This window comes from Stenella coeruleoalba (assembly GCF_951394435.1).
Source record: "Stenella coeruleoalba genome assembly, chromosome: 1".
Lineage (NCBI taxonomy): Eukaryota > Metazoa > Chordata > Mammalia > Artiodactyla > Delphinidae > Stenella > Stenella coeruleoalba.
The window spans coordinates 163,561,519-163,587,357 of NC_137169.1; the positions used below are offsets into that span (position 1 = coordinate 163,561,519).

General features: G+C 46.8%; 1 protein-coding gene across 2 annotated transcripts; it reads right to left on the minus strand.

The window, feature by feature from the left end:
• Nucleotides 1–1,969: 1,969 nt before the first annotated feature.
• CD34 (CD34 molecule) lies at nucleotides 1,970–24,769 on the minus strand. Of its 2 annotated transcripts, none has more exons than XM_079920346.1 (8): nucleotides 24,470–24,769; nucleotides 14,619–14,801; nucleotides 13,725–13,978; nucleotides 12,613–12,693; nucleotides 4,889–5,039; nucleotides 4,603–4,655; nucleotides 4,113–4,277; nucleotides 1,970–3,408 (listed from the first exon to the last, which is right to left on the minus strand). In XM_079920346.1, exons 1-8 carry the CDS (start codon nucleotides 24,546–24,548, stop codon nucleotides 3,223–3,225), a joined length of 1,152 nt encoding a protein of 383 aa, XP_079776472.1. In that variant the 5' UTR covers nucleotides 24,549–24,769; the 3' UTR covers nucleotides 1,970–3,222. The 2 variants fall into 2 exon arrangements, with proteins under 2 accessions (XP_079776472.1, XP_079776473.1); XM_079920347.1 differs by lacking the exon at nucleotides 1,970–3,408 and adding an exon at nucleotides 3,416–3,562.
• Between the last annotated feature and the right edge of the window lie 1,070 nt (nucleotides 24,770–25,839).

The following is a 25,839-nucleotide window of genomic DNA, read 5'->3' on the forward strand; positions in this document are numbered from 1 at the left end:
AGCATTTGTGTGTATTCGTGCCGGAAAATTAAATGTTTCAAAGGTTTAAATTTTAAAGGTGTTTGCTATATATAACTGTTCTGCATTATTATACAGCATTTTCAGCAAAAAAAAAAAAAGGGCCACTCCATCACCGATCTTTTTATCCAGGCTTAGGGGATCCTCCTCTTTATCCATTAAATGAAAATCTAGCAGAAGATACATCTAGGTATGCTTTTCCATAATGAACTACGTAAGAGTCCAGGGTCAATTCTCCAGGGCTGACTTCAGGCACAGCAGGGTGAACTAAGGTCCCGGGACCTGCTTGGCTGCCCAAGCCTGGGAGAGCACCCATTGATGAAATGCTCCAGAGGTGAAGCCCCAGACCTATCCTGACACTGTCCTCTCCAGCTTCAGGACATCCAACTGGAGGAACCCTGAGTTCCCAGCAGAAGAGTGGGAAAAGCTTCGGATCAGGACACCTGAATTCTACATGATTTGGGCCAGCTACAGCCCCTCTCAGGGCCTTAGTTTGTCTTTAACTGTACCATAGGGAGTCTAGTTGAAAGTATCTTTCAAGTCTCCTCCAGCAGTGACCGTCTATATTCAAATGAGCTTCAGGTGTGGGGCTGCTTAAGGGCAGGGCAGTAGTGGAGAGAAACCCAACATGGAGGCAGTTGAACTGAAGCTGAGCGGTAGGACCCCAGCATGGCCAGCAGGTGGAGCCATTGCCACACTAGGATGCTCACACCAAAGGTGGGAAAGTTTGCTTTTCTAGAAAGCAATGAGTCCTTCAGGGCAAGCTGTCCAGCAGGAAAAAGAACCAGTCGCCACCCAACCCTCCCCGCTAACACACACATACACACACACACCCCTTCCTCCCAGAGCCTACACACTCTGACAAACTCGGGGCAATATACCCAGTCTCTGGGCCTGAGGCTGAAGGCGTTTCAAAGACCCAGCTGCCTGTTCTCCTCCTCTCTTGTTTCCTGGGAGTCTGTACCCTGTACCACCAGCCTGACCTGGCCAGACTGTCCTCCCGTCCCTCTCACGGCCGGATGTGTGACCAGACAGAGGCCAACCTGACTTCTCTTTCTGATTACCATCTTCCCTTTGACCAACCCCCAGCCATCACCTTCTAGGGAAACCTCAAGATTTCCTCCCTTTGCCTCCCCTGAGTCCTGGGGAGGAACCTCTGGTTAGAGCAGTTGGAGAAAAGAAAGGGGGAAATGGGGGTAGTGCTGCTGAGGGAAAAGGTCTGGCTTTGGCCAGATAAGAATCGAAGGATCCTTTGTTTGGCCCCAACTGCTGCCACCACTGTTGACACACTTAGGAGCGTTTCCTGAAGCTTCTGATTGTCCAACAGCTCTCCCTCCCCCACTTCCTATGGTAGGGGCTGGGGGTGGGGTGTCTGGGCGCTGGAGGTAGGGGGGCTTACAGATGGTTTTGCAGTTAGGCTGCTGTCTTAAGGCAGAGGTGGAAAGCACCCCTCCAGGAGTTGGCAGCCAGATCTCTAGAGAGAAGTTCCCATACCCTCCTTCACTGTTCTGCCCCCAGCTGGGGATGGGGATGGTGTGACTATAATAGAGGGTGCACAGGCCCTGGCTCCTTCTCTTTGTTTGGCATCTTTTACACATGGTGACCAAAATGTGCCTCTATTTCAGAAAGGTGTTCATGAAGGGTACAGCTCCTAAGTCCTCAGCACCCTCCAATCTGAAGACCCCGCTGCATTCTGCCTGCTTTTCTTTCTGCGACTAGAAACATCAGCTTCCCTGAGGGCATCCCTGTCTCCCCCCCAGAGAGGGGAGTAGTTAGTAGGCTTAGACAAAAAGCAGCATCCTGGTTGGTACCTGTGTCCCCTGAGCTGGTCCCACCTCTTCCCTGGCTAGCCCCTCCCTACCGGGTCCCTGCGTAGTCTGGCCAGGTCTCATGGGGAAACCGCTGCTCTGGTCTTCAGGCACACCCGGCTGGGACAGAACCACAGAACAGATATGTTTCAGTATCACTTTAATTACAGTATTTACACACACCATTTTTTATTCAGGAAAAAAAAAAATCCACCCCATCTTCCTATCTCTGGAAAGTTCTATTTCCAACCGTCATTGAAACCAGGATCCCTTTTCACCCCTCTGGAATAAAACAGAAACAAAAACAGGACCTGGGTCACTCACAGAAAAGGTGGCTTGTGGTGAGGGTCCTCTGAAGACGTGCTGGGGCCCTGACCACGTGGGTTGCAGAGCAGTAAAAGGATTAAGGGTTGGGAAGGCAGAGACAGAAAGGAGTCTGCTGGGAGGCTGAGGCCACAGCTCAACCCAGGAGTCAGGGAGAGGAGGGAGGAAGCCGTTGAGACAGAGGTTAAGGTCAGAACCTAGCCTCCGTGCACGAGTCTTCCTCAGAAGCACACAGGTCAAGAGGCACAGCTCAGAGATCTGGTCCCACGGTCCTGTCCACTCTGAGCCACAGGGAGAAGCAGCAGCCCAAGCAGAAGCTCTGCGTGGCCCCGCAGAGATAAGGGCCAAGCTATGTGCCCTCACCCATTTGTGTCCATGTGTGTGCACGTACCCCAAACACATAGACACAGGACATTGTTCTAAAACTTGGAGGTGGGGGCGGGCAGGGCCTGTGGAGCTCAGGGAACTTGGAGAGCAAGAGGGGAGCTGGTGACAGAATCCACAGTGCCTTAGAGGGGGAATGAGGGAGATGGTTTAAGACAACATGATTTTCTGGCTATGTCATTACAAAGGAGCAGGTGAAAGGGGTTGCTTTGGTTTCCCTAAAGTAGAGAAAGAAAATATAACGAAGAAAGAGTAAAAGGCAAAGTCTCCTGGGAGGAAATGACAACCCAGAAAAGCCTGTGCTTTCCCCTGGGAGTTCCTATAATGAGGCAGAGAGGATGGGGAGGGAAGGGGCCCCTGTGTGGAAGCTGCAAGCCCTCAACCCCCCCAAGGAGTTTCTCTGCACCTTGGCTTTCCCTATCACACCTTTACGCAGAGCAGCCCAGAGGCTGGGTGCAGGGAGCTGAATGTGGAAAGGGCAGGAGCTACCTGTCTCTCCCCAAGGTGGCGAGAACCCCTTGGCCTGGAACAGGGCAGGGTCCCAGGAACGGCCTCCGACGGGGTGTGCAGTGGGAAAGGGTGGAGGATAAGGGAGGCTCCCCCAGCAGGGAGACAGCACGTGCTCAGGTGCAGGGAGGGGCTCCTTCCCCAGACTTTGCCCAGTCTCGCCCCGCCCACTCGCCCCCTGTCACAGTTCGGTATCAGCCACCACGTGTTGTCTCGCTGAATGGCCGTTTCTGGAGGTGGCCTGGCCGGTGCCGTTCTCCTGAGCCCCTTGATTCACACTGGCCTTTCCCTGAGCCTCGGGGGAGGCCCCAGGGCCTGAGCTATAGCCCTGGCCTCCACCGTTCTCCGTGTAATAAGGGTCTTCGCCCTAGATGGTGTATAAATAAAGGAGCATTATCTCGTAAGCAGGGCAGCAGGAAGGGGGGGTGGGAGGAAGAGGAAGGGAGTGGGAGGGGAAGATGGAGGTTGCAGCTGCATGTGCAGACTCCTTTCTTCCTGAAGAGCGATCAGGGTTCCAGCTCCTAGAGGAGAAAGGACAGAGGAGAGGCACCACACCGTGCCACGGCAGTTCAAGAGCCAGCTCCCGCCAGAAACTAGGCAGTCCCCAGGGTGCAATAACCTCCCCAGAGAAGGTAAAGGGCCAGAGGCCAAAAGTCAAACCCTGGCCTTGTCCTCTCTCATCCGGAACACGTCAAGAGTAGATTTTCCCTCCATGTGTCCCCTTGTGAGCCACTTGGTGCCCGTGGGCTTTTAACATGCTTGCAAATAAGTGGCTGATTTAGCAGCGTGTTCTGGTTTGTATCCAGCTAAACTATCCCAGGGAAAATAATAAATAGATGACACGAACCATCTGCTACCACAGGGACCAGGGCCCCAGTTAGTGCCCCCTCCCCAATCTGCTATACATTGTTTTGACTTGTCCATGGATACAGTAATGTGAATACACGCATATTCCCTTGTGAGGGCACAGAAGTGCCTTTTCTGGTATTTCTCCTCCCCCTCCATGGCATTCATGGACCTCCCCAGGAGACCTAGTTTCCCATTTTCTTTGCCCTGGACCCTAGAACTGACCAGCCTTTCTCCTGTGGGGCTCCAACTGCGGCGGTTCATCAGGAAATAGCCCGCGGTGCCCAAGACAGCCAGCAGGATCCCCGAGGTGACCAGTGCAATCAAGGTCTTTCGGGAATAGCTCTGGTGGCTCCCGACGTCTTGTTCAGTGAAGCCTTGGATGCCCAGCTGGAAGAGAAGAGACAAAAAAGAGAGCCTGTCATTTGTGGAACATGGGTTCTAGACAAGGAGCCCAGACCATGCTAGACCCTGTGTGTGGCTCAACAGGGAATAAACCCAAGAAGACACGGACCTCAGGGATTTTCTAAACAGGACTTAAGACCGGAATCTCTTAATTAAGCTGCAATGTAACATTCTGTTTCAAACATAGAAGGGAAAAGGACTATTGGAGAAGGGTGGAGAGGTAGGAAGGAAGGGCAGGTCTGGAGAAGATAATTACTTTCTCCCCTGCTCCAGTGAATTCCCCTGAGACCCCTCATCTCACAGAGCTTACCTCTTTCAGGTCAGACTGGTGCTTTTTCAGAAGTTGGAGCTTGCTGGAAAGTTCTAGAATTAGAAACAGAGGTTGCTGGATCTAGAAGCTGGAACAGCTCATCCTGTACTGTTCTAGAAGATGCTCTGATGGTGAGGGTCCATCTCAGGGGGGTCTTTCCCAAAGTCAGCATAGCCCTGCTCCCTAGCATCTGTGCTCTCTGAGTGAAGAGGCCTGATTTCTACCCAGGATCCTCTAACCTCAGCCCCTCTTCCTCCCTAGACTTCAAGACAGATGTGCCCCTTACCTGTTCTGTTGGCCAAGACCAGCAGCAGGCAGTGAGGCCTCACCTCAGACTGGGCCAGGAGCAAGGAGCACACCCCGGCCCTGGCCTCACCCTGCTGCTTCCCACACAGGACTCGGGTCAGTTCCTCTCCATTGTCCTTCTTAAACTCCTCCTGGGATGACAGGGAAAAACGGTGAGAAGGAGAGGAGGTTACTAGTATACTCTGAACTGCATCCGGAGTCTCAGGCAATAATTCTGATTAAAGTCACACTGTTACCCTCAAAACAAGAAGAATCCTTTTTTTCTAAAATTCCAACTGAAGAAAAAAATCTCGCAAACTTCTTATGTGCAAAAACATAATAAGATAAAAAGTCCAAAATCTTCCAGGACCAAAAGGTGGTCCTAGGTGGCACTGTAAGATGCCAGAGGATGAATTTAGGAAACATCATCTTGCTGAAGGATTGCCCAGGTAAACATATACTATTCAAATTAAATTCAAAAGAAATTGCCAAAACCAGAAAATATTAATAATGCAATACGAATGAAGAGAAAATCCTCTGTTTCAAGGTTACAATAGCCCCAAATATTGAAGGAAAAGCTAAGGGAGGTGAGGAATAGAGAACAAATTTATGACTATAGACGCAACAGGATCCTCGGTCCCTTCCCTCTTACTCTCCAAGGAGTCTCACAAAGAGCATGGCTCAACCTCAAGTGGTGTTCTTGTCTAGTCTTCCATCCCCCTTTCCCATTAGAAACATGGAACCCAGTTTTACATGAGGGCGACAGATTGCTCCAGGTTGCCGACATAGGACTCAGGCACTCAGACTCAGAAGACAAACTCTTGATTATTCTTCAACCGTTGAGTCCCAGAAAAGGGATGAATTGGAATCACTGACTGTGCCCCTCCAGCACCCTGTGCTCAGACCTCCAGGATTTATTTCAATAGCCTCCAAAAGGAGTGGCCTCCCCAGCACAGAAAAGGAATCAAAACCAAGACTTTCTCCTCCGTCCAGATGGCAGATGGCAGGGGAGGAAATGCCTGAACGGCTCTGACAGCTTTCCTGTTAGGGGAAAACTGCTGGGGCGTGTGAGGGGCATCAGAACTGAGCCTCCGTGGAGAAGAAAGCTTCCTGTTTGTGGAGCAAGACTGTTCCTCAGGGCAAGGCCAGAGGGCCCTCCCAGCTTGGAAAGCAGCCTGGGTATTTTTCTACTGCTATGGCCCGAGGCAGGAAAACCCAGGCTCCTTTGCTCCTGCACAAGACAAGGTCAAGATTGGCCTCACGGGGCTTCCCTGGTGGCGCAGGGGTTGAGAGTCCGCCTGCCGATGCAGGGGACACGGGTTCGTGCCCCGGTCTGGGAAGATCCCACATGCCGCGGAGCGGGTGCGCCCGTGAGCCATGGCCGCTGAGCCTGCGCGTCCGGAGCCTGTGCTCCGCAACGGGAGAGGCCACAACAGTGAGAGGCCCGCGTACCGCAAGAAAACACACACAAAAAAAACATTGGCCTCACATCCAGCTTTCTCCGGCCAGCTGGAAATCGAGGCTTTGGGGAGGCCAGAGAGCAGGGCTACCTAACCTCCAGATCACAGAGAGAAGAATCCAACGGTAGCCTCAGAAGTTCCCCAAGAGCCAAGGTTACAGAGAAATGAATTCTCAGGCCACGGCTGCTTCCCCCTCAGGAAAAGGATAGACGATGCAGGTGTCCAAGGAAGTCCTTGGATAGAGGCTCTTCACAACAGCATTTGCTGTGGGGAGTCTGGGCTCCACATTTGATGTGATCAGCTGTCTTCTTCCTTTCTGGGCTCGTGTCCCTTTGGAGAGCCTTGCCTTGCCTCTCCGTGAGCACCTCACCCTCCCCAGCACCGCGCCTTCTGGATGAGGTGGAGGGAAACTCCTGCCTGGATGATTCTGGGCTTCTGAAGTGTCTCTGGTTGACATGTGTCTTGTTCCTGAGAGAGGCAGAGGGACAGGGCTCCTGCATAATCTAAACAAGCCGAACAAGGCAGCACCTCCTCAGTCTGCTGAGTCCTCAACCAGATTCAGCTGTTCTGACAGTGACCACGACCCGAATATGAGACACTGTGTGAAACCCTCTGCGCGTGTGTCAGGTAGGGGGGCGGGGGGGGGGTACCGGTGTGGCAATGAATTCCACGTGATCAGAGCTCTCACTGTATATGCACGGCCATGAAGATAAACGATGCTTCCTATGTCTCAGGCCCTATTTTAAGTGCTTTATGCATGGTGACTCATTTAGGCCTAACACAACCCTACGAGATGGATACTATTATTCTCCCCATTTTATAGATGAGGAAACTGAGGCACAAAGAGACTAAGAGGCAACAGAGCTAGTTACATGGTAAGAACCCTAAGAAAGGCACAGACAACTGCTATGGACATTCAAAGGAAGGTGAGCATACATCTGGTTTGGGGCTATCAGAAACATCCTGAAGAATGGGTAGCATGTATGCAGGAGAAGCTGGCAGGGAAGGGCCTTGGGAGTGGGGGTAGCACCACAAGGAAGCCCAGGAGTGTGTGAGCCTGCGACCTTCACAACCCTGGTTGCCATGAAGAACATGGCTTTCCCCCTTGGATTCCCATCCTTCAAGACTCAATTCCAACTCACCTACTCAGGGAAGCCAGTCCTATCTTCCCTTAGACTGGGTATCAGCCCCTGTTCTGCTATTAATTAGATTCTTTGCAAGTCATGCAACTCATCTGAGTGTCAGGCTCCTCAGCTGAAGACTCAGTGGGGTGGTGACTGACGAGCTGCTGTATGCAGAGTGCCTGGCAAGGTGCCTGGAACCGAATCGGCACTGGATAAATGGCAGCTGTTACTATTACTATTAATAAGAGCAATACCTCGTAGACTATACTGTCCACACGTCGATGTTTAATCACATTCTGCCTTACCGCTACTGTCATTTCTCTGTGACTAGACTAGAAGACTTCTTAGTGGGCGGAGTGAGTGTACATTACATAATTTTGAACCCAGACTGCACGGAGCATAACACCAAACAAATAAGAACTCAGTGAATTGTTGTTCGTCTTAACATCCCAAGTGGTTTGGCTTCTACACAGGGTTCCTCTACCCCTTGTTTAGTTTCTTGGACTCAATTCAAGGGAATTGAGTGCCCAGCCTCCCTCCCACTCTGCAATCCAACAGCATCAGTGAATTGTGTTTGGGCCTGGAGAGGAGCAGGTGGATCCTGAACAAAGCACAATGCTCCTCCGGATGCTTGAAATAAACATCCTCCCCCAAGGGAGGCTGTGGGCAGACATCATGGGAGAGTAGGCAGGAGGAAGCCACAGCCTCACCATTTTGCTCATGAGAATCAGATTGGTGGACCCCTAACTACATCTGCTTGCACATGTTACTTTGTAAAAATAATAAGCATAATAAAACCACCTAACCTTTCTAGAGTAGCATTCTCAAACTTTGCAAAGACTCTTAACATGTTAAAGAAGCATATTAAGTATGGGAGTTGGGAGAGAGAGGGACAGGTATTTTTCTAAACGAACGTTAAGATATTTCCCAATGTTAAGATTCTAGGCTAAATCGCCTCTCTCTGTCCCTCCCACCCTCTCTTTCAATAAATGTATTGACTGTGGTGTGAGTTTGACAATGCAGCTAAAACACCTATTTTCACATAGAGACTGGAGTCATTAAAGGACCTGTTACAAGTCACACAAGTGGGCAGCTGACCAAAAGTTAGGCTGTCCCAGATCTCAGGCTCTTTCCAGAAGACACACTGTCTTCATCAGTCTTCCGTCTGTAAGTTATTTTTTCTGCATGGAAACTTACCTTTAGTGTTGGGGCAGAGGGCAAGGAAAGCGAGGGCTGGGGATATTATCTGGAGGCTGGAGGCAACCTGCCTCCAATGAAGCAAATGTGACAGAACAAGGGTGATGTGAGCTAGCGGAGAAAATACAACTTCTGCATATAAACATATGTGTTTCTGAAGAAAGGTAGTTCTGAAAAACAAACTGGAGGGCAAAGGACTTGAATAGAGATTTCTCCAAAGAAGATATACAAATGGTTAGTGAGCACACGAAAGGATGCTCAACATCATTAATCGTTAGGAAATGCCAATCAAACACACGTCATGCCCATTAAGATGGCTACTATCACAAAAGCAGAAAATAACAAATATTGGTGAGCATGTGGAGAAACTGGAACTCTTGTGCCCTGTTGCTGGGAATATAAAATGGTGTAGCTATTGTGGAAAACGGTATGGCGATTCCTCAAAATTTTAAAAATAGAGCTACCATATGATTCAGCAATTCCATTTCTGGGTATATACCCAAAAGAAATGAAATAAGAGTGTTGAAGAGATATTTGAACAGACATGTTCATAGCAGCATTATTAACAATAGCCAAAAGGTGGAAGCAACCCAGGTGTCCATAGGTGAATGAATGGATAAACAAAATGGGGTATGAACATACAATGGAATATTACTCAGCCTTAAAAAAGAAGAAAATTCTGACACATGCTACAACATGGATGAACCTTGAGGACATTAGGCTAAGTGATATAAGGCAGTCACAAAAAGATAAATACTATATGACTTTACTCATATGAGGTACCTAGAGTAGTCAAATTCATAGAGACAGAAAGTAGAATCATGGTTTCCAGGGGCTGGGAGCAGGGGGGGAATGGGGAGCTGTTTAATGGGTGGAGAGTTTCAGTTCTGGAAGATGAAAAGAGTTCTGAAGATTGATTGTACAACAATGTGAATGTACTTAACACTACTGAACTGTACACTTAAAATGGTAAATTTTTATATTATGTGTATTTTACCACCATTAAAATGATTCTTTGGTAGATTCCCCTGGACCAATAGCTATAGCATAAGAGAATAAAGTAATCTCACGTTTTGGAAATTATGTGGGAAACCACAACCACAAAAACTAAATTAACCTGATATTGCAGCGGAGAGAATGAAAGTCAGACATAGGGTGGTGCGTTCTGCTAATGAAGATTCTGAGATGTAGTAACAGGTGCTTGACAGGAGAGTGGGATTGCCTTCCCTCCCTGTGGCTGAAATAGGTGATTTCTGCCTAGAGGTGAAGTATGAGGAGCAAAAGGAGAGTAGTTGGGATAGAAATGTCTACAGAATGCATGTACAGAAGACAGGCCTAAATAATCCCCATTGCAAGAGCTAACAGGTAGGATACTCACTATGTACCAGTGCAAAATGAGTGTCTGGATAGCTGAGAACAATGCATGCATACTTCTGTTATGGGAATATACTAGATGGAAGAGCATAAGAACATTACATAAGTACTCAAGGATGTGATGTTAGAGGAACCCATGTCTTTCATGCTTCTCATTAGGCCTGAGTTTCCCTTGATTAGAACCGCTGTGGTAAGGCTCTCTGACACCAAAGGTACAAATGCAACCTAAGGAAAATTAGGAGACACTACACCACTTTGGAACAGATTGATTATCAGACAAGCATGCAGTAGGACTCAAGGAAAAGGAATCTGGGACACAATCAGGAGCTGTGGCCCAAAATTCTGGAACAAGGACTGCTGACTGAGGAAAATTACCTTGGGAGGCAATGCTGCTTGGGGGCTGGGGAAGAGGAACCCTTAGGAAGACAGGGGTATCCACGGTGGTGGAAGGAAAAGGAAAACAATAGCACTACACAGGTCTGCCATAGAGTTGATTCATCATGGGCAGTGCAGAAGCCTTCTTTAGGATATTGGAGGAATTGCTATCTTTTCACATCCCTACTTGCAGATCCTCTCCAAACTGAGTAGAGTGCAGACCTTAGCTGTGGCACAGAATAGAGTAGACAGTAAAGACCTCAGAGAGAAACAGACTGCAGCACAGAAAGAGGAGTTATTTCTGGAGTAGCAGTAAGTTTCTGGCACTTGTCTTGTACAATGACCCTCGTTAAATGTGAACTTTGAAGAGCAGTGGACAGACATTTAGAATGAATCCTCTGCAGTTAGCTCTAAATCGTTCATACAAGGAATTAGCATTCTGGCACAGACCGCTGTGATGCACAAGAAAATAAGTGCTCAACCAAGATGATACAAAAAGAGAGAGAGAAGATGGTCATTTTTCTTGGCTATAATTAGCAAAGTGTTGGGCAAAAAATTTTTTTTAAATGACTAGAGCTGAAAATCAGCGTCAGAAACACACAGAATGTTACTTGTACGTTGTATATTCATGCTTAACTATTTTGCAGATTGCACTTAGTTATTCCATTGTGTGAACCTATGTCTTCAAAATTTGTGGTGTTTTTTAAAATTGTAAGTTAAATAATTTTCTTAGGTATTATTTTAAAAGAGCTGTGAGTCACAATGACCCAACTGATAATCATGAATAAGATACCGATAGTCAGAGTGGACAAAATAAGTAACTTACTGCCCTCTACAGACTACAGTATTTGCTCAGGCTCTTTCCAATCTATGCACGTCACGCATCATATATATGGTTCCCTTAAATGGATTCCCACCTTGTAAGAAAACGTTTTTTTTTTCTATGAGTAAATACCACTCTTCCTGTCATCTTATCCTTCATCCAGGAAATTGTTACTGTCAGGAAATTGGATTTACTGAAACAAAGCAAGGAGGTCTGCTATCATCATTAAAAATTAACACCATGCTGTACAGTTTACCAATGCAATAAGACATGAAACTGAAAGAAGAGGCATAACTACTAAAAAGAAGGAGAAAAGCAACATATTATGAGAAATAACACAATAGCTTATGTTAAAAATGAAAAATAATCAGCTAAAAAGCTCCTGGAATTAATAAACAAGTTAAAGAAAATGACTAGACCCAAGATAAATATTAAAAACTCAACGAACTTTCCAATATACCAGAAAAATCAATTGGAATATATCATGGAAAAATCTATATTATAAATAAACCTTAAGAAATCCATAAAACCTAAGGAAAAAACATTTTAAAAACTAAAAAAAGAAGATACTGAACAGTACCAAAGAAAACCAGAAAAAAATAGAGGGATTTTAGAGCAGTTCCAATTAAAATTTTAATGGTTTTGTGTTTTTTTTGAATCTTGAATAGGTGTTGCTATAGTTTTTCTAAAAGAATAGATGAAAAATGCCTTTCATTTTTATAGTGTAATAAGCAAAGACCTGCTTGACTGGATATTAAAAGTGCCATAATATAAAAGTATAATAATTAAAAGATTTAAAACAGGCCCCCAAAAAAGACAAACTAAACATATAAAATCTCTCTGAAGAACATGCCCTAGGACATATAAAAACTTAATACAAACTAAAGGAAGCATTCCAATCAATAAAGGAGAGGAATAATAATAATTATAGGGGAAATGGTTATATGGAGAATGCAGCGTTTACAGCAAAAAAATTCTTTGTATATTAAAGAGTTATATGAAAATAATAATAAATAAATTGATATTTTAGGTGACTAGTTTATATTTCATGAAGAATTTCTTAACATAAAAGCAAACTTAAATCTGAATATATATATATATATATATATAATATATATATATATAATGTACAATAGAGGAGGGAAAAAAGTAAATTTAAATAAAATTGTCTTTGCCTTCTTTGTCCACCAGATGGGGCCTCTCACTCCTTAAATCCAGAGCTCAGTATTCAAAGTAGCCTGTCCATGTTAAACTCACCCCACCCTCTCCCAAGTCCGTCAGTCCAAGACTTGCCTTCAGGACATTCAGAAGGAATTTTGGGAAGAGAGGGAGGGGTAAGGAATTGGGGATGGAGGTGGGGGCTTTGACTTACACAGCTGGAGGTCTCATTTAGCTCCAGGCAGATACCTTGGGTCAATTTCACTTCTTTGACTCTGGAACATTTTATTTCTCCCTGTATTTAAAAAAAAAAAAAAGTAAATAAGCCAGCATCTTTGCCCGGCATTTCTTCCCCACCTCTTTTCTGGTTTGATTTCTGTGAGATACTCTTTAAAGAGGCTTTAAAGAAAGGGAATTTAAACATTTTGTTAGGAGACTAGGAATTTATGTCATATTCTTCTTTTACCTCACTTCCTAACTCATCAGATAATCAAAACTTTTGTTACTAGCCTGGGCTTGCAGGCAAGTAGCTATTTGTGACCTTGGTAAACATTTGCTTGGATGGCGCAGAAATGGAAGAGGGGAGGATCTTTTCCCCTTTGAGCTGTTTTCCCTCCAGTGAATTACACACTTGCAGCGAAACAGATAATGAGGTGGCCAGGCAGATCCTGGTGACACTCATTTTCCTCCTGGTCCCTTAGAACTCTCCAGATTTCTATTCTGGCTCCTTTAAAAACAGAAACCAGGCAGATCCCCCATGCCTGCCCCCAGGCTCCATGCCCTCACATTTTCTACTCTTCCTGCTGAAAGCTGTTGATAGTCACAGGCCCAAAGGCTGAGAAAGGCAGGTTGAGCTCAACACCCCTGTTCTGCCTAGTTCCTCATTGCCTCTCTACTCCTGGCATACCACCAAACCCTCTTGCATAGAGGAAATGGTATTTGCCCTAAACATTTTGGGAAAAGCAGCGCCATTAAGTAGAAGATGGTTTCCAAATATGCCCAAAGGCGAGTGGTACCCTAGTCAAAGATTGGACCAAGAGGTACTGGAAAGAACCACAGAGAATTAGATGGATTTCTGAGAATCCTCTTTACTCTCTACTTCCTAGAAATATAGTACCCACGGCACAGATCAGCCTTGCTACCCAACGCTACCCCTCTCCTCCCTTTTCTATCCCTTCCAGCAATATTTATGCTGCACATTTTTCACGCTAACTCCTATACGACCCAAATTCATTGGTTGGGATAAGCAGAGGTTAAGGGGAAGAGAGAGCTTGCATACATGTGAAGTGAGGGGGCAATCTGTCATTTTTGGCCTGATTCACCCACCTTGATGGTACTTGGGATAGGAGAAAATGATGTATAGGGGTTAGTGGGAGATGTCACAGGGCTGGTACTATTGTATGGGGAATCTGAGATATTTCCAGGTAACATGCTGGGCTGCAAGGTCATCTCTGAAGTTGTAAAGTTGATGGTGGTAGAAGACACTGTGGTGGCTAAAGAGGTCTGTGACTGGACAGAAGAGTTCATGGTTCCAGGGACTGGGGTGATCCCAGAGGTAGATGTGAAATTGACTGTAGGCTCTGGAATTGACCAAAACAGAAGTGTGAATATATGCGCATTGGCATAAGCGCGCACACACACACACACACACACACACACACACACACAAACACATCTCAGTTCATTGACACAGGCACGGACTTCAACCCAGAAAAGGGAATTTGGGGAGTTAAGAGTTACTTCATGTCTTAACCCTTACCAACTCATTTCCAGCCAGCTGTTGGAACCATAGCTATAATCATAGAATGTATTAGAGATGCCCTCAGGACTCTGAAACTGAACTGGAAACTGGTCCACCCTAGAGATGTCAAAGACCCCCAGTTTGAACCTGTACACAGTCTGTGCACTTAGAAGAGCTCAGAGATCTCTACAGAGTCCTCATCAGATTTTTATTTTATCACTAAGCTGAACTCAAAGGGTGCAAGGAGCATTATGAATCAGGATCAGCTGCCAGGGTGTTGAGAAAGCTGTCACTACAGGAAGAACTGTCTAGCGCTTACTTCAGGGTACCCTAAGCACGATACTCAAGCCACTATTAAAAGGGGCTTGTATGTTTCCATCTGTGGTGGGAACTAGAGGGTGGGGGTATTTGCAAATAACCTAATGCTTTACCTTAGTGCCAGCAGCATCCTTCTGGGGCCCGAGACAAACACTCTTTACCTGAGATGGCTGCTGTGTTCCCATTGCTGTCCTGAGAGACAGTGTAGAGGCTGATGTTTCCAAAAGTACTTGATATTGTGTTTTCCTGGTTGGGTATAGTTGTAGGGACAGTTGAAGATATTCCTGGGGTAGATGTCTTTGTGGCAGTAGTAGTCAAGTTCTCTGTATTTGTGAACCCAGAGGCTATAGAGAAACAAAGAAGAAATATCAGAACTCAAATCATCCTGGAGCCTCATGGCATCACCTGATTCAATTTCTTGACTTTAGGTAGCATCCATCTAGAACATCCCCTGCCACCCCTGGCAACAGAGCAGAACAAGGACATCCTCCTGGACATGTGACTAATTTCTCACTAGATTTTTCCTAAGGAAAGAGAGAAGGAAAAGTTTGCGTGCACCAAACATCTAGTATAGTATTATTTATAGAAGGGAAAAGTTGCAAGCAACTAAATGAATTACAATAGGATAGATGTTATATGCACTTAACATACAATAATCATTGCAAATAAAAAAATGCAAAAACTATAGCAGCATAAGAATATGAGGCAATGCTCATAACATGCTAAGTAAAATATTAAAATTTCAAATTACACCTGAATAAGTATTGCCGAGATCTAAAATGTGGGAAAAGATGTGCCTCTATTTCCTTTTTAATGTATCCTTCTCTTCAGCCAATGTATTAACTCTTGGAATAATCACTAGATTGACACCATTTCTATGTAATCCTTTAAAAATCTTCTATCCTCCCTAGATTCCCCCATTCCCCAAATCCTTTCATTCTTTCCTTTTATTGAGGAACTGCAGCTAGCAACCACAAGATTTCTTTCGGGAAGCTCCGACCTAGGAATCTAGCTGATGGACTAGAGAGCATAAGGCTTGGTTCCTCAACAAATGTCCTGGGAACAGAGAGCTTAGTCCTGGCTCTGTCAATAACTCTGTAATTTAATGTGTGTGTGTCTCAGTTTACTAATTTTTAAAGTGAGGGGTTATTGGGAAAATCAATGAGATAACAAATGTTAAATTGCTATAGTATAATGTTCCTGGAACTAGTTATTCTCTGAAAATTTTCCTGCAGGTTCTTACCCTTCCATGTTTCCTGTGGTACCCAGCAGTGCCATCCTTAGACCCAGAAAGGAGAAGCTACTTGTCTGGACCCTGCACTTTAGAGCCTACACTCTGTTCCTCTTCCTGCCCTCCCCGTCCCCAAGCTACGAGGAGTCCATGGGGCCAACAGAGGTGTACCCTCTCTTCTAGATCATGTGTTGGGACCAGAAGTCCTAGAACTTCTTGCCCAAATGGCTCTTTGCTCACTTAAGGACCTGCATGGGTCTGTTCTCCCAGTCCCTCCTTCCAAGTGTGAACTGCAGCACCAGGGTGTGTGCCTCCAAGGCCCAAGGGTGGCCAATGGGTGGCTGTTTGCAGGGAGAAGGGTTAGAGCTTAAGATCTAACCCCACCTTGTAGGTGGGGTGTCCCTTGCCTGCATGCAAGATCCCTTACAGTATGGACCAGAGCCATGAGTAAGAAGAAGAGAAGAGGGTAGGCAAGGGCCAAGGACCACCTCTTCCTGCTAAGCCGCATTGTGGCATTGAACTCCAAGGCTCTGAGAGTCCTAAATTCAAATCTGGCCTTCCAGGTGGCCATGAAGGTAAGTTTTTCAAGGTAAGAGGATAGACGATATTTTATTTACCATATGGTTGGCCTGATTTATAACTTTGAAGTATTTAAAACCTATAATATGTGGGCCTCCATTGTATTCTTAGCTTGAGCCCTGTAAGTATTAGGGGTAGACTTGGTATTCAGAGCTCATACCCGGCAGTAGCATCCTCAAGGAAAGGCACCTGAGGGTCCCAGGCCACCCTAAAGCTTGTCTCTAACTTTACTGATTGAAACCTAGGCCTGTATTTTACAGAAGTTTCCGGGTAAATAGCAGTGCAAAATGACACCTCTTCTTTTCCTCAGCATCAAGGCGGATGTTAGGCATTAGTTTCAAGGCAATGAACCTGAGGCCAAAAGTCTCCCCTAAAGGTGGTGGCAAGTCTCACTCTCCCTCATCTGCCTCTCTTCCCAGCCTGCTGCAGGTAGGTTGATACTCATGGTGAGTACAAAACTCATATCTCAAAATTATAGGGCAAGTGTGCAGGAGGAGCAAGTGATATTACTATCTCCGTTTTAGAGAGAAGAGTTTTGGCCAAGAAGGAAGGCCATCATTCAGGCAGGGCAAGGAGCAATGGGGCCACTGAGGTTTAGCTGACTCTTGAGTAGAAGTAGCAAGAGGGTCAGGGGATCCAAACTGCCAAAGATCAGGATGCATCTTCCATATTTTGGAGAGAAAAGTATGGGCTCTTCTCTGGCTGGGATAGGGGGCAGTAGCGGGGAGGGGGGAGTGGATTTATCAAAATAAAATAGGTGGGGAAGCAGATCCAGTCTTCTTTTGTCCATAAATAAGTCCCTCTCAGCAATCTGACCCTAAGGTATGAGTTCAGTTCAGGGGGCAGGTGGTGGGAACATTTGGACACTGAATTGAAGGACCATCCTCTCAAGGTACCATATTCCAAGGCACCACCGGAACTCCCCCTTGACATCACTCTTCCTGCCCACCCTTTTTTCTTCTTCCCACCAATACATCAATTCTTGGGAATCCCATCTGGCCCAACCTGGCCCAGCCCTCTTCTCTCCCCAGAGAAAGCTGGGCCTGGCTGAGGTGATGTCATGCTTTTGAACCCCCTCCCCCAGGGCCTCCTTCACCCAGACAAACAGTTTTGAACTTTTCCAGATGTGAAGAGAGACCTGCTGCTAGCTCTGAGGACAGACGTGCCTGTTCCAGATGAGTGAAGCAATCCTGGACCCAGGCCAGCTACTGAGCCACTAGGGTCAGGCTCCCGGCTGCGGCTGCCCCTCCCACCCATCCCGCAGCCAAGAACTGAGGAACAGGTTGCAGGATCCGTCTGCAAATGGAAAGGGAACCCCAATCTCAGATTTATGTCCCTGAGCCCAGGGTGAGTGGGGAAGCCTCTGAGACCCTAGAGAAACAGGACAAAAAGGGAAGGCAGAAAGGCGAGGCTGAGCAATGGGGTACATATGAGCTGGCGTAGGGCAAGGGGACACCTTGGCAGAACCCTGGGGGCCCATCCTGACCTACACTGCAGCACAGAGGCTGTCAGTAGAGACTGGAGTCTCTTGTTCTCACAGTCTCTAGGGCTCCCTTTCTCGTGCTCCCATGAAGAGATGCGTCTTGGAGGAATGACATTTATAAGAATCAAGACTGACCACAGATTTGTTCTTATCCTATATTGCCCCCCACACCCATGGCATTAAACCATCCAATACTGATCTTTCTTTATCTGAGCTTCTTATCCCCAACTCTGTATGGAAGTCATAGCAGCCTACCAGCCAGGTCCAAGAGACAAGCGATGAAACCTCCACCGCATTCCACTCTAGACTGGAAGAACAGCCCTTACCCCCAACCCAACAGAGCATTATACTACAATTTAAATTTGAATGAAAGGCTATCTTCTGTTGTTTACTTCTCACTCCATCTTTATTAACTGCCTCTCCCTAAGTACCCTATTTGCCCCTACCTACCCTACTTGATCTCAACCCATGAACTTGGGACAAAAGGGGACAAGGTATCAGGAAGTTAGCAAAATGAGGATTCCAAGAAGCCAAATAGATGTCACAAAATTCATGTTGTAAAAGTCATGCATTTAACTTACAGGTACTTATTTCAGAGGCAATTATTCTTGTTTTACACACAATTCTAACAAACTTGTTTATCTGATATCCTAGCTAAAGCTAAAAATTAGAAAGAGAAGCAAACAATAGAAGCAAACAATAAGGAGAAGCAACAGTTGAAAATGAATAAGCAGCAATAAATGAAAAACAGACATGAGTATCAAAAACCACGCTAGTCTGGAACCATTTATGGTAGGAGTAAATGAAAATATACACCTTCGTAGGCATTAATGATGCCACTGAGTTGCACCATAACCGAATTATTTTCATGATACAACTGAGTCTGAAGGTTAAAGCCCTTTTTTTCCTGATACACTAAGAAAGCAGAAACATAGGTAATATGTTTTTAAAAGATTTCTACCTACAATTAGTAAATTAAAGATTCTTTTAGTCTTTAAAGGGGGCTTACAAATCCTCAGAGATCCAGAAAGTTCTGCTAACTAAGTTACTAAATTCCTGTACTTTAGGAGAAGGTTTTTTCCCCCTATATTTGGTCTTGTTTTTCACAGACCCTCTGAGTTTTAGTTTGTGCTGGTGCTGTTTTCTTATCTCTCAGTCAGTCAGCACCGTTCTACCCATCCTTTCAAATTCTAGCACCTGGCCCAAGAGGAATTTCTTGGAGGAGATCCTGGGTAACTTAGATGCAGTACTAGGAAGAAGGGACAAGCTGGCCTCTGCTGGGAGCCCACAGCCTGCGTTGATGGTTGATGAGAAGACAGGAAAGCCTCAAAACAAAGAGCTCGGGCTCTGTAATTGGACCCTGTTGAAAGGCTCCTTTACCGAGTTCTAGTTGCATGGCCTCGGGAAGCTTCTTCACCTCTCTATACCTCACCTGTAAAATGGAGATAAAAATAGTGCCTACCTCCTTGTTCGCAGGAGTAAAGGAGATGGGGGTGTAAAGCAGTTGCCTGTCTGGTAAATGCTCAAGAAACAGTGGTTATCTTTAGGACAGGTCCCTTTTTTCCTGCTTCTCAGAGACCTTAAGACACATATCTCCATGAGTTATCTGGCCCAAGATCATATATGCTGTTTCCTGAGTATAGGTCTTGTCACCTTGGTTACATCATAGGTTTCCTGAGTGCTGGAACCATCTCTCATACTTGTCTGTATTACTCAGGGCACTGAGCACAATCCTCTGAGTTCACAAGAAGCACTTGGGTTGAATGGCAACTGCACCAGGAGTGTTCACACTGACCACCTCTATGTAGAACAGTGTTCACACTGACCACCTCTATGTAGTACCATGCCATTCAATGCTATATTTTAAGAGGGAATTTATTTAATTAAGGGAGTGCCCATGAGATGATAACCAGAATTAGGAAAGTTCTAGAAACCAAGTCATATGGTTGAGGGTTTAGTGCTATTTCATCTGGATCAAGGGTTGGCAAGTATAGCTGGTGGACCAAATCCAACCCATGGGCTGTGTGCTGTTTGGCCAGTGAGCTAAGAATGGCTTCTACATGTTTAAAGTGTTGTAAAATAAAACAAAACAGAGTATGCATCAGAGACCACATATGGACTCCAGAGCCTAAAATATTTACTATCTGGCCCTTTACAGAAAAAATTTGCTGATTTTTTGATATAGAAAGGAAGAATTTAGGGAGAAAGAATAAATACCTTTCTTCAAGATTCATTTCACTCATTCGTTCATTCTTATCTTCCCGAAGCGCCACCAAACAGCATTGTGCGGAGCACAAGCTAAGAGAAGATACCTTTCTACTGCTCGGTGTTAGTGTCACTAGAATTTAAATAAATCCCTGCCCTCAAGGAGCTTATAATCTAGTGGAGCAGACGAGAAAGGTTATTAAGGATTGTCATGAAGAAAGATCAGATTAATTCTGTGAGAGTTTAAGGAATAGAATTGCAGTTAATGATCAGAAGCTATATAAAGGCTAATTCACTGCAGTACAGAAAAAGCTAATAATCATGGGATTTTTTTTTTTTTAATAGAATGAACTACTCTGGGAGATAGTGAGCCACCCATCTTTCCTGGGAGCATTCAGGAAGCATCCCTGCTATGGGTCTCGGTGGGTTTGGGTCATGTTGAACTAGATCAAAGAACTGGGCTGATGCCTTCCTACACTGCAGAGGCTAAACTGAGGTGTGAGCATAAAAAAGTGTCTGTGGCCTGAGTGTTCCCAGGGTACTGAGACTCCCCTTTAATATTCAAATAGCATGTCTTGGCCGACATCCACTTCCTGTGGGACCCCAATATCTTGAGCTTTCCCTGGGGGCTACGTCTCTCCCAGTCACCTCTTTCTCCATTTTCCTAATTGCCACCGACCCCTGTCTCACAGCTCTGTGCCTCTCTGTCCTCAGGCTGCAGGAGTTCTCGTTCTACACTACTGCACCATGGGCTTGCCAAACACCCATTCCTTTATTCCCCCCACCCCACCCCAGAGCACCACTAACAGTGTTACAAGGCCAGTGCGTGTTTACTGAAGGTTTGAGATCATGGAGGGAGATTACAGCACAGCCCAGAAGAGACAAAGGTATAATCTTGAAATCCTAGGCTAGACATTCCTATGCTAAACAGCCGGGCCACACCATAAGGAATTTTCCCAGCCAGGTCTTTTCCACCTTCCACTCACTACTGTTCCCTACTGCTCCCAGCACCTCCCCTCCTCTCTCTATGTTCTCCTGGCCTCTGGAGTCCTTTAGCCTTTTGTCTCTAGAGCCCATCAAATACAAAGTTCTACTTTATTTTATCATGCTCAGCAATTCAGCCTCCTGTCTGCCACTGCACATCAAAGGTTTGTGCAGGAGTCTAGGTTTTTTCACCCAAAGACTCATTAAGGCGTTTTCTTAAATAATGGAGCTGGCTACCTAGAGATGCTTCTCTGCTAAGAAGGTATCAGTGGTGGGTTCTTTGGGTTATTTTTCCTCTTAAACCAGGAGCAAACTTCCCAATCAAGCCAGAGGTTTTTCCTTTGTATTCCAAAGGGAAGTGATTCATTTCAGTGGTCTCCAGAGTGTAGGTCCTAGGAAGTACACCCTGGTATACATCCCTATTTATTTGTATCACATTCTCTCAAGATGCACGCGTCTTTCTCCTTAGCAAAGTCTAGGGCCTTCGGGACTAAAAATCGTAGATACTGTGTTTTTATTTCTTAGCTGAGGAAGGAAGAGAATGTTCTCATTAGGGAAGTCAAAGCCCAGAAAAATATGGAAATTCTGCCCTGGCGACTCCAAGCATTTTCTTTTGGAGGGTGTGTTTTATTCTTTTTCCACACCTTCACATTTTCAGTTCCCCACACTCGGGGCCATTTAGTGACATCCAGCAAAGTCAGTGGGAGCAGGAGGCCCAGGCACCCTGAGGGTGGAACTGGGTAACCATCCAGCTCTGAAAGTAAGTCCAGGCCCTCCTGCCCAGGATCTAAAGGAAATCAGGCAGTGAGATGGTAAGAAGCGGAATTTGTGGCTCCTTTGGATGTGTTTTTGTAAGACTCTGAGCCTGAGTTTATCTGTTGCACTTTGGCACTTCTTGCCCTGAGCTTTTGGAGACAAAGACTCAGAGAAGGAAGGAGATGAGAACTAGTGAATGAACAGGCCCAGGAGGTGGAGCCAAAGGGATAAGAAAAAGATGCCCAGGCTCGTTTTATCAGTCAAACAGGAATGTTGCCGACGATTTGCATTTGCAAAGGCTATGCCAGCTGGGCTGGCCCTACAAGGGGGAGAACTGGGGACCACGGAATTAGTCAGAGGTCCCAAGGCTGCTCCTTCTTGGTCGCCATGTGGCAGAGAGTCAAAGGGTGGAGTCCTCTCCCCTCCGGAAAATATCTGATAAAATTCTTTTCCCTTTCTTTTTTCCCCTCTTACACGTAGCCCCAGACAGGATATGGGTGTGGGGTCAGCAGACACGAAGGACCCAAAGGAAGGAGAGGAATGTGAAGGGTGGTACTTGTTAGGGAAAAAGGAAGGACAGCCTTGGAGGGCTTGGAGGAAACAGATACCCTGGGGCTGACAAATGGGGTTCCCTGATTACCTGAAAGATTTCTCTTTCCAGCTGGTGGTGCGGCAGTGCTACCTGGTGGCCTCTCGGCGCCCACCCTGACTCTGGTCACCACCCAGAGCCACCCCATCTACAACAGAGAAAGTCCACTTTTGGTTGGCTGCTGTACCCAAGCCCAGGCCAAGTTCTCACAGCAACAGAAAAAAGACCTTCCCAGAACAAAGCTCTTTGTCAGGGTCAGTGAGGAGAAAACCACAGAACCCTCTTCTGCCCTAAAGTTCACAGTAACAATAGCACAGAGTTTCTGCAATGCTCCTTTGTTAGCATTTCAAGGTACAGTCACTCACTCATTCCAGTCACCCCACAGTATAATAGAAAATGACTCCTAGTATTATATAAAAACAAACGCTAGAAAGCTCTTGGGGAATGCATAAAGCTACACACTGGCCTTAGCAGGCTGGCAAGATTGAGCATAGGGACCCAGGCCCCACCGCTCATCCCCAAAGCAGAGACACTGAAATTCTCAGCATATCTGCCCAAGGTTTTGCAGAGGTTAAAATCGCCCTCCCCGTCCCCACTGCTGCAGGCCAAGGCGAGACTGAGACTGGCCAGCTGAGGAAATAAGAAAAGGGTGGGCCTCACTGGGCCCAGGACCAGGTCATCATGAGCTGTGAAGCCAAAGGAGAGTGGAGCATCGGATAGGAATCTGAGCTGCTGGTCAACTCACCCCATTGTGAGGTGGAGCCAGCCCTCAGGGCAGTTCCCCATTCTAGGGCTTCAACGGACACCTTACTGACAGCTTTTTCCCTGCCCCGAAGGGCATGTCTGGGGCTGTCAAACAGGTCAACCCAGAGCCTAACTTAGAGCTTTCTCCAGCCTGGAGTCTCTCTCCAACTGGGTGGACCCAAAGGGGGACAGCACAGGAGACTGAGAGCAAAGAGGCCTAGCTGGCTGGCCCAGGTCACTCTGGGGGGCCATGGTGGGTGGCCTTTAGGATGCAATAAGAGTAGGGAATTGGGAGTCCTAGAGGCCTGGAAGCAGAATCTGGAGCCAAAGGGAGAATAACTTACAATGTTTAAATCCTTCTAAGTGCAGTGAGATGAGATGGAGAATGTTATCCCCAAATGAAAGCAATTAGGAATAAATATTTATTGAGCGCCTACTAATTTTTCTTTTTAACCAAAGTGAGTGCAAGAGCTTAAGAAGTCAGGGCGGATGTGGATAAGCCAAGGAGTGTCCACCAGTTTGCTGATCTGTCCACTAGTTTTAGAACTTGGAGAAGAAGGGCAGGGGAAGAAAACTCCGAAATGTAACAAGTTTGAGTTTGTGCCAGGGTGAGGGGTTGCAGTGGGGAGAGGAAAGCAGGGCACAGAACAAACTCCATCTACCCTGTGCCTTCTCTCCAGTGGCATGGAGAAGAGGGTGTCAGAAGACGGAGTGTAACTTAGCTTTGCGATCTTAAATGCAAGAATATTTTCACGGACTGTTCTTCATTCCAAACTCCCCATGTCACAAACTCCCCATGTCACCTAACTCAGCCTGCCTCCTGGGCCTCTGGACCTCGGACCTGGGGCCTCATCCCAGGTTGGCTTCGCTCCGGTTCCTTGAATGTCCAATTCTGACTCCCCCTGTCCTAGTGGTCGGTGGGCACCAACGCTCTCTTCCCAGGAACCGCTCTCTTCCCAGGAACCGGCTCAGGCCGCAGCTTTCTGAATCAACCGTCAGTCACGAAACTTTCCTGCTTCTCTCCTCCCCTCTCTCCTGGTTCTGGCTCCAACTCTGCACTCTGCACCTTTGGCAACGCGAAAGGACACTGGCATCTTCAAAGAGCTTTACTTTAGAGACACCTCGAGAGAGCCTCATTGACTCTGGGAAGCCTCCGGCGCGACCTCCGATTTACACCTGGGCTAGTTCACGCTCACAGTGTGGTCGCCTTCCCGGCGCGTCCCACCCCCACCCATTCCCAGCGGAGGCACCAGTGCCCATTGGGCTCTGTTCAAGCGGCCCCGGTCCCACCAAGCCAGGAGCAGCCGTGGGCGTGGGGGCACGGGGTAGGGCAGGGGTCCCTTCGCTCCGCCTAACTCGGCTGTGCGCGCTCTGCCTCCGGGAGAGCGTCGACCCTCCCCGCCACCAAGTTGGCCGGGCCGGGCGCGCGGCCCATACTCACGCAGCAAACTCAGCAAACAGAGCGCGGTCCAGCCCCGCGGCATCCCGCGCCCCGCGCGCGCGCCCCTACGGACGAGCATCCTTCCCGCGCCGCTCCCGAAGAGATGCACAGAGCCCGAGACGCTGCTTGGCCAGGCCCGGACGCGCAGCTCCCGCCCCTCCGCCCGAGCGTGGGGTGGGCGAAACTTGCTTTTTCCCCTCCCCTCCCTCTTTAGTCCTGGCACGGCCAACCCCTCTCCTTGGCTGCCACTAACGTGAGCTTCCCGCTTGGTCCCAAAGGCGGAGGACGTTAGGAGGCAGGCTGGGGTTGCCGCTGTCGAGGCCAAAAAAGGTTTTGTGAGGGCCCCAGACGTCTTGTTCAACTTTATATAGAGGCCCCATCTTCTTAAAGCTCGACTTCACTTAACTTTAACCCCTTTGTGTCAGCCTTGCCGGTGTCCAGGGCAGGGGGCAAGTTTCCTCTGATTTTTTTTTTCCATTTCCTTTCCTTTTTGCTTTTCTTTTAAGTTTTAAGCTGAGAACAATCTTGCAGATGGAATCTACCAGTTAGGACCTGAGTTTACAAGTGTGAGCATTTTGCTAATCAGGTACAATTTAGCACATGTCAAATCTGAGGCATTTAGCGATACTCTACCAGAGAATATGCTGTGTGTTAATGATGCAGAAAGCCTGAGCAGGACATATAAATGACAGTAATTATTCACTTTCTTTTAATTATTTTTCTTACAAGATCTATTTATTTTAATTTGGAGGGTTATTTCCTGTTACTGTCCCTATTTTCGCACATAGTTTGATCCTGTCACCATCATCATAAAGACAAAGGACTCCCCTAGCACCTGGGGTGCCTTCTCTCCAGTCCTGGGGCTGAGACTCTAGGGGCTTCCTCCTGCTCTCTTATCAGAAAAAAAGACTTCCCCTGACTCCACCCTCTTCTACCTAATTGATCCTGGAGCTGTGTACTCCTCGTGAGTTGTTCTGGTTGTTGGTAAACTGAATTACAGAAACTTTGAACTGGGCAGTCAGCCTAGTCAAGGACTGGATTGAGGAGATGGATACTGGAAGACAGAGGAGCCAGGAGGAGCAGATGACGGCACCAGGTGGGGGCGGGGGCGGGTAAGAGAAGACACAGTCTTGGAGACTATGCCCTGAGATCCTGAGTGGGATCACATGATTACAAATACCCAGTCCAGTCTCTTCCATGATGTCTGTTCCACAGAGCCAAAGGGGAGAGAGAGGAAAGCCCAGCACTGCTCTTTTCTGATTTACTTCTCCGCAGACCCCCTAGCATTATGAAAGTAGAAGGGTGTCCAGGTCTGAAAGCAACCCGAAACTCCCATTCTGATCATGCTGCCTAACTTTCCTTTGCAGAGG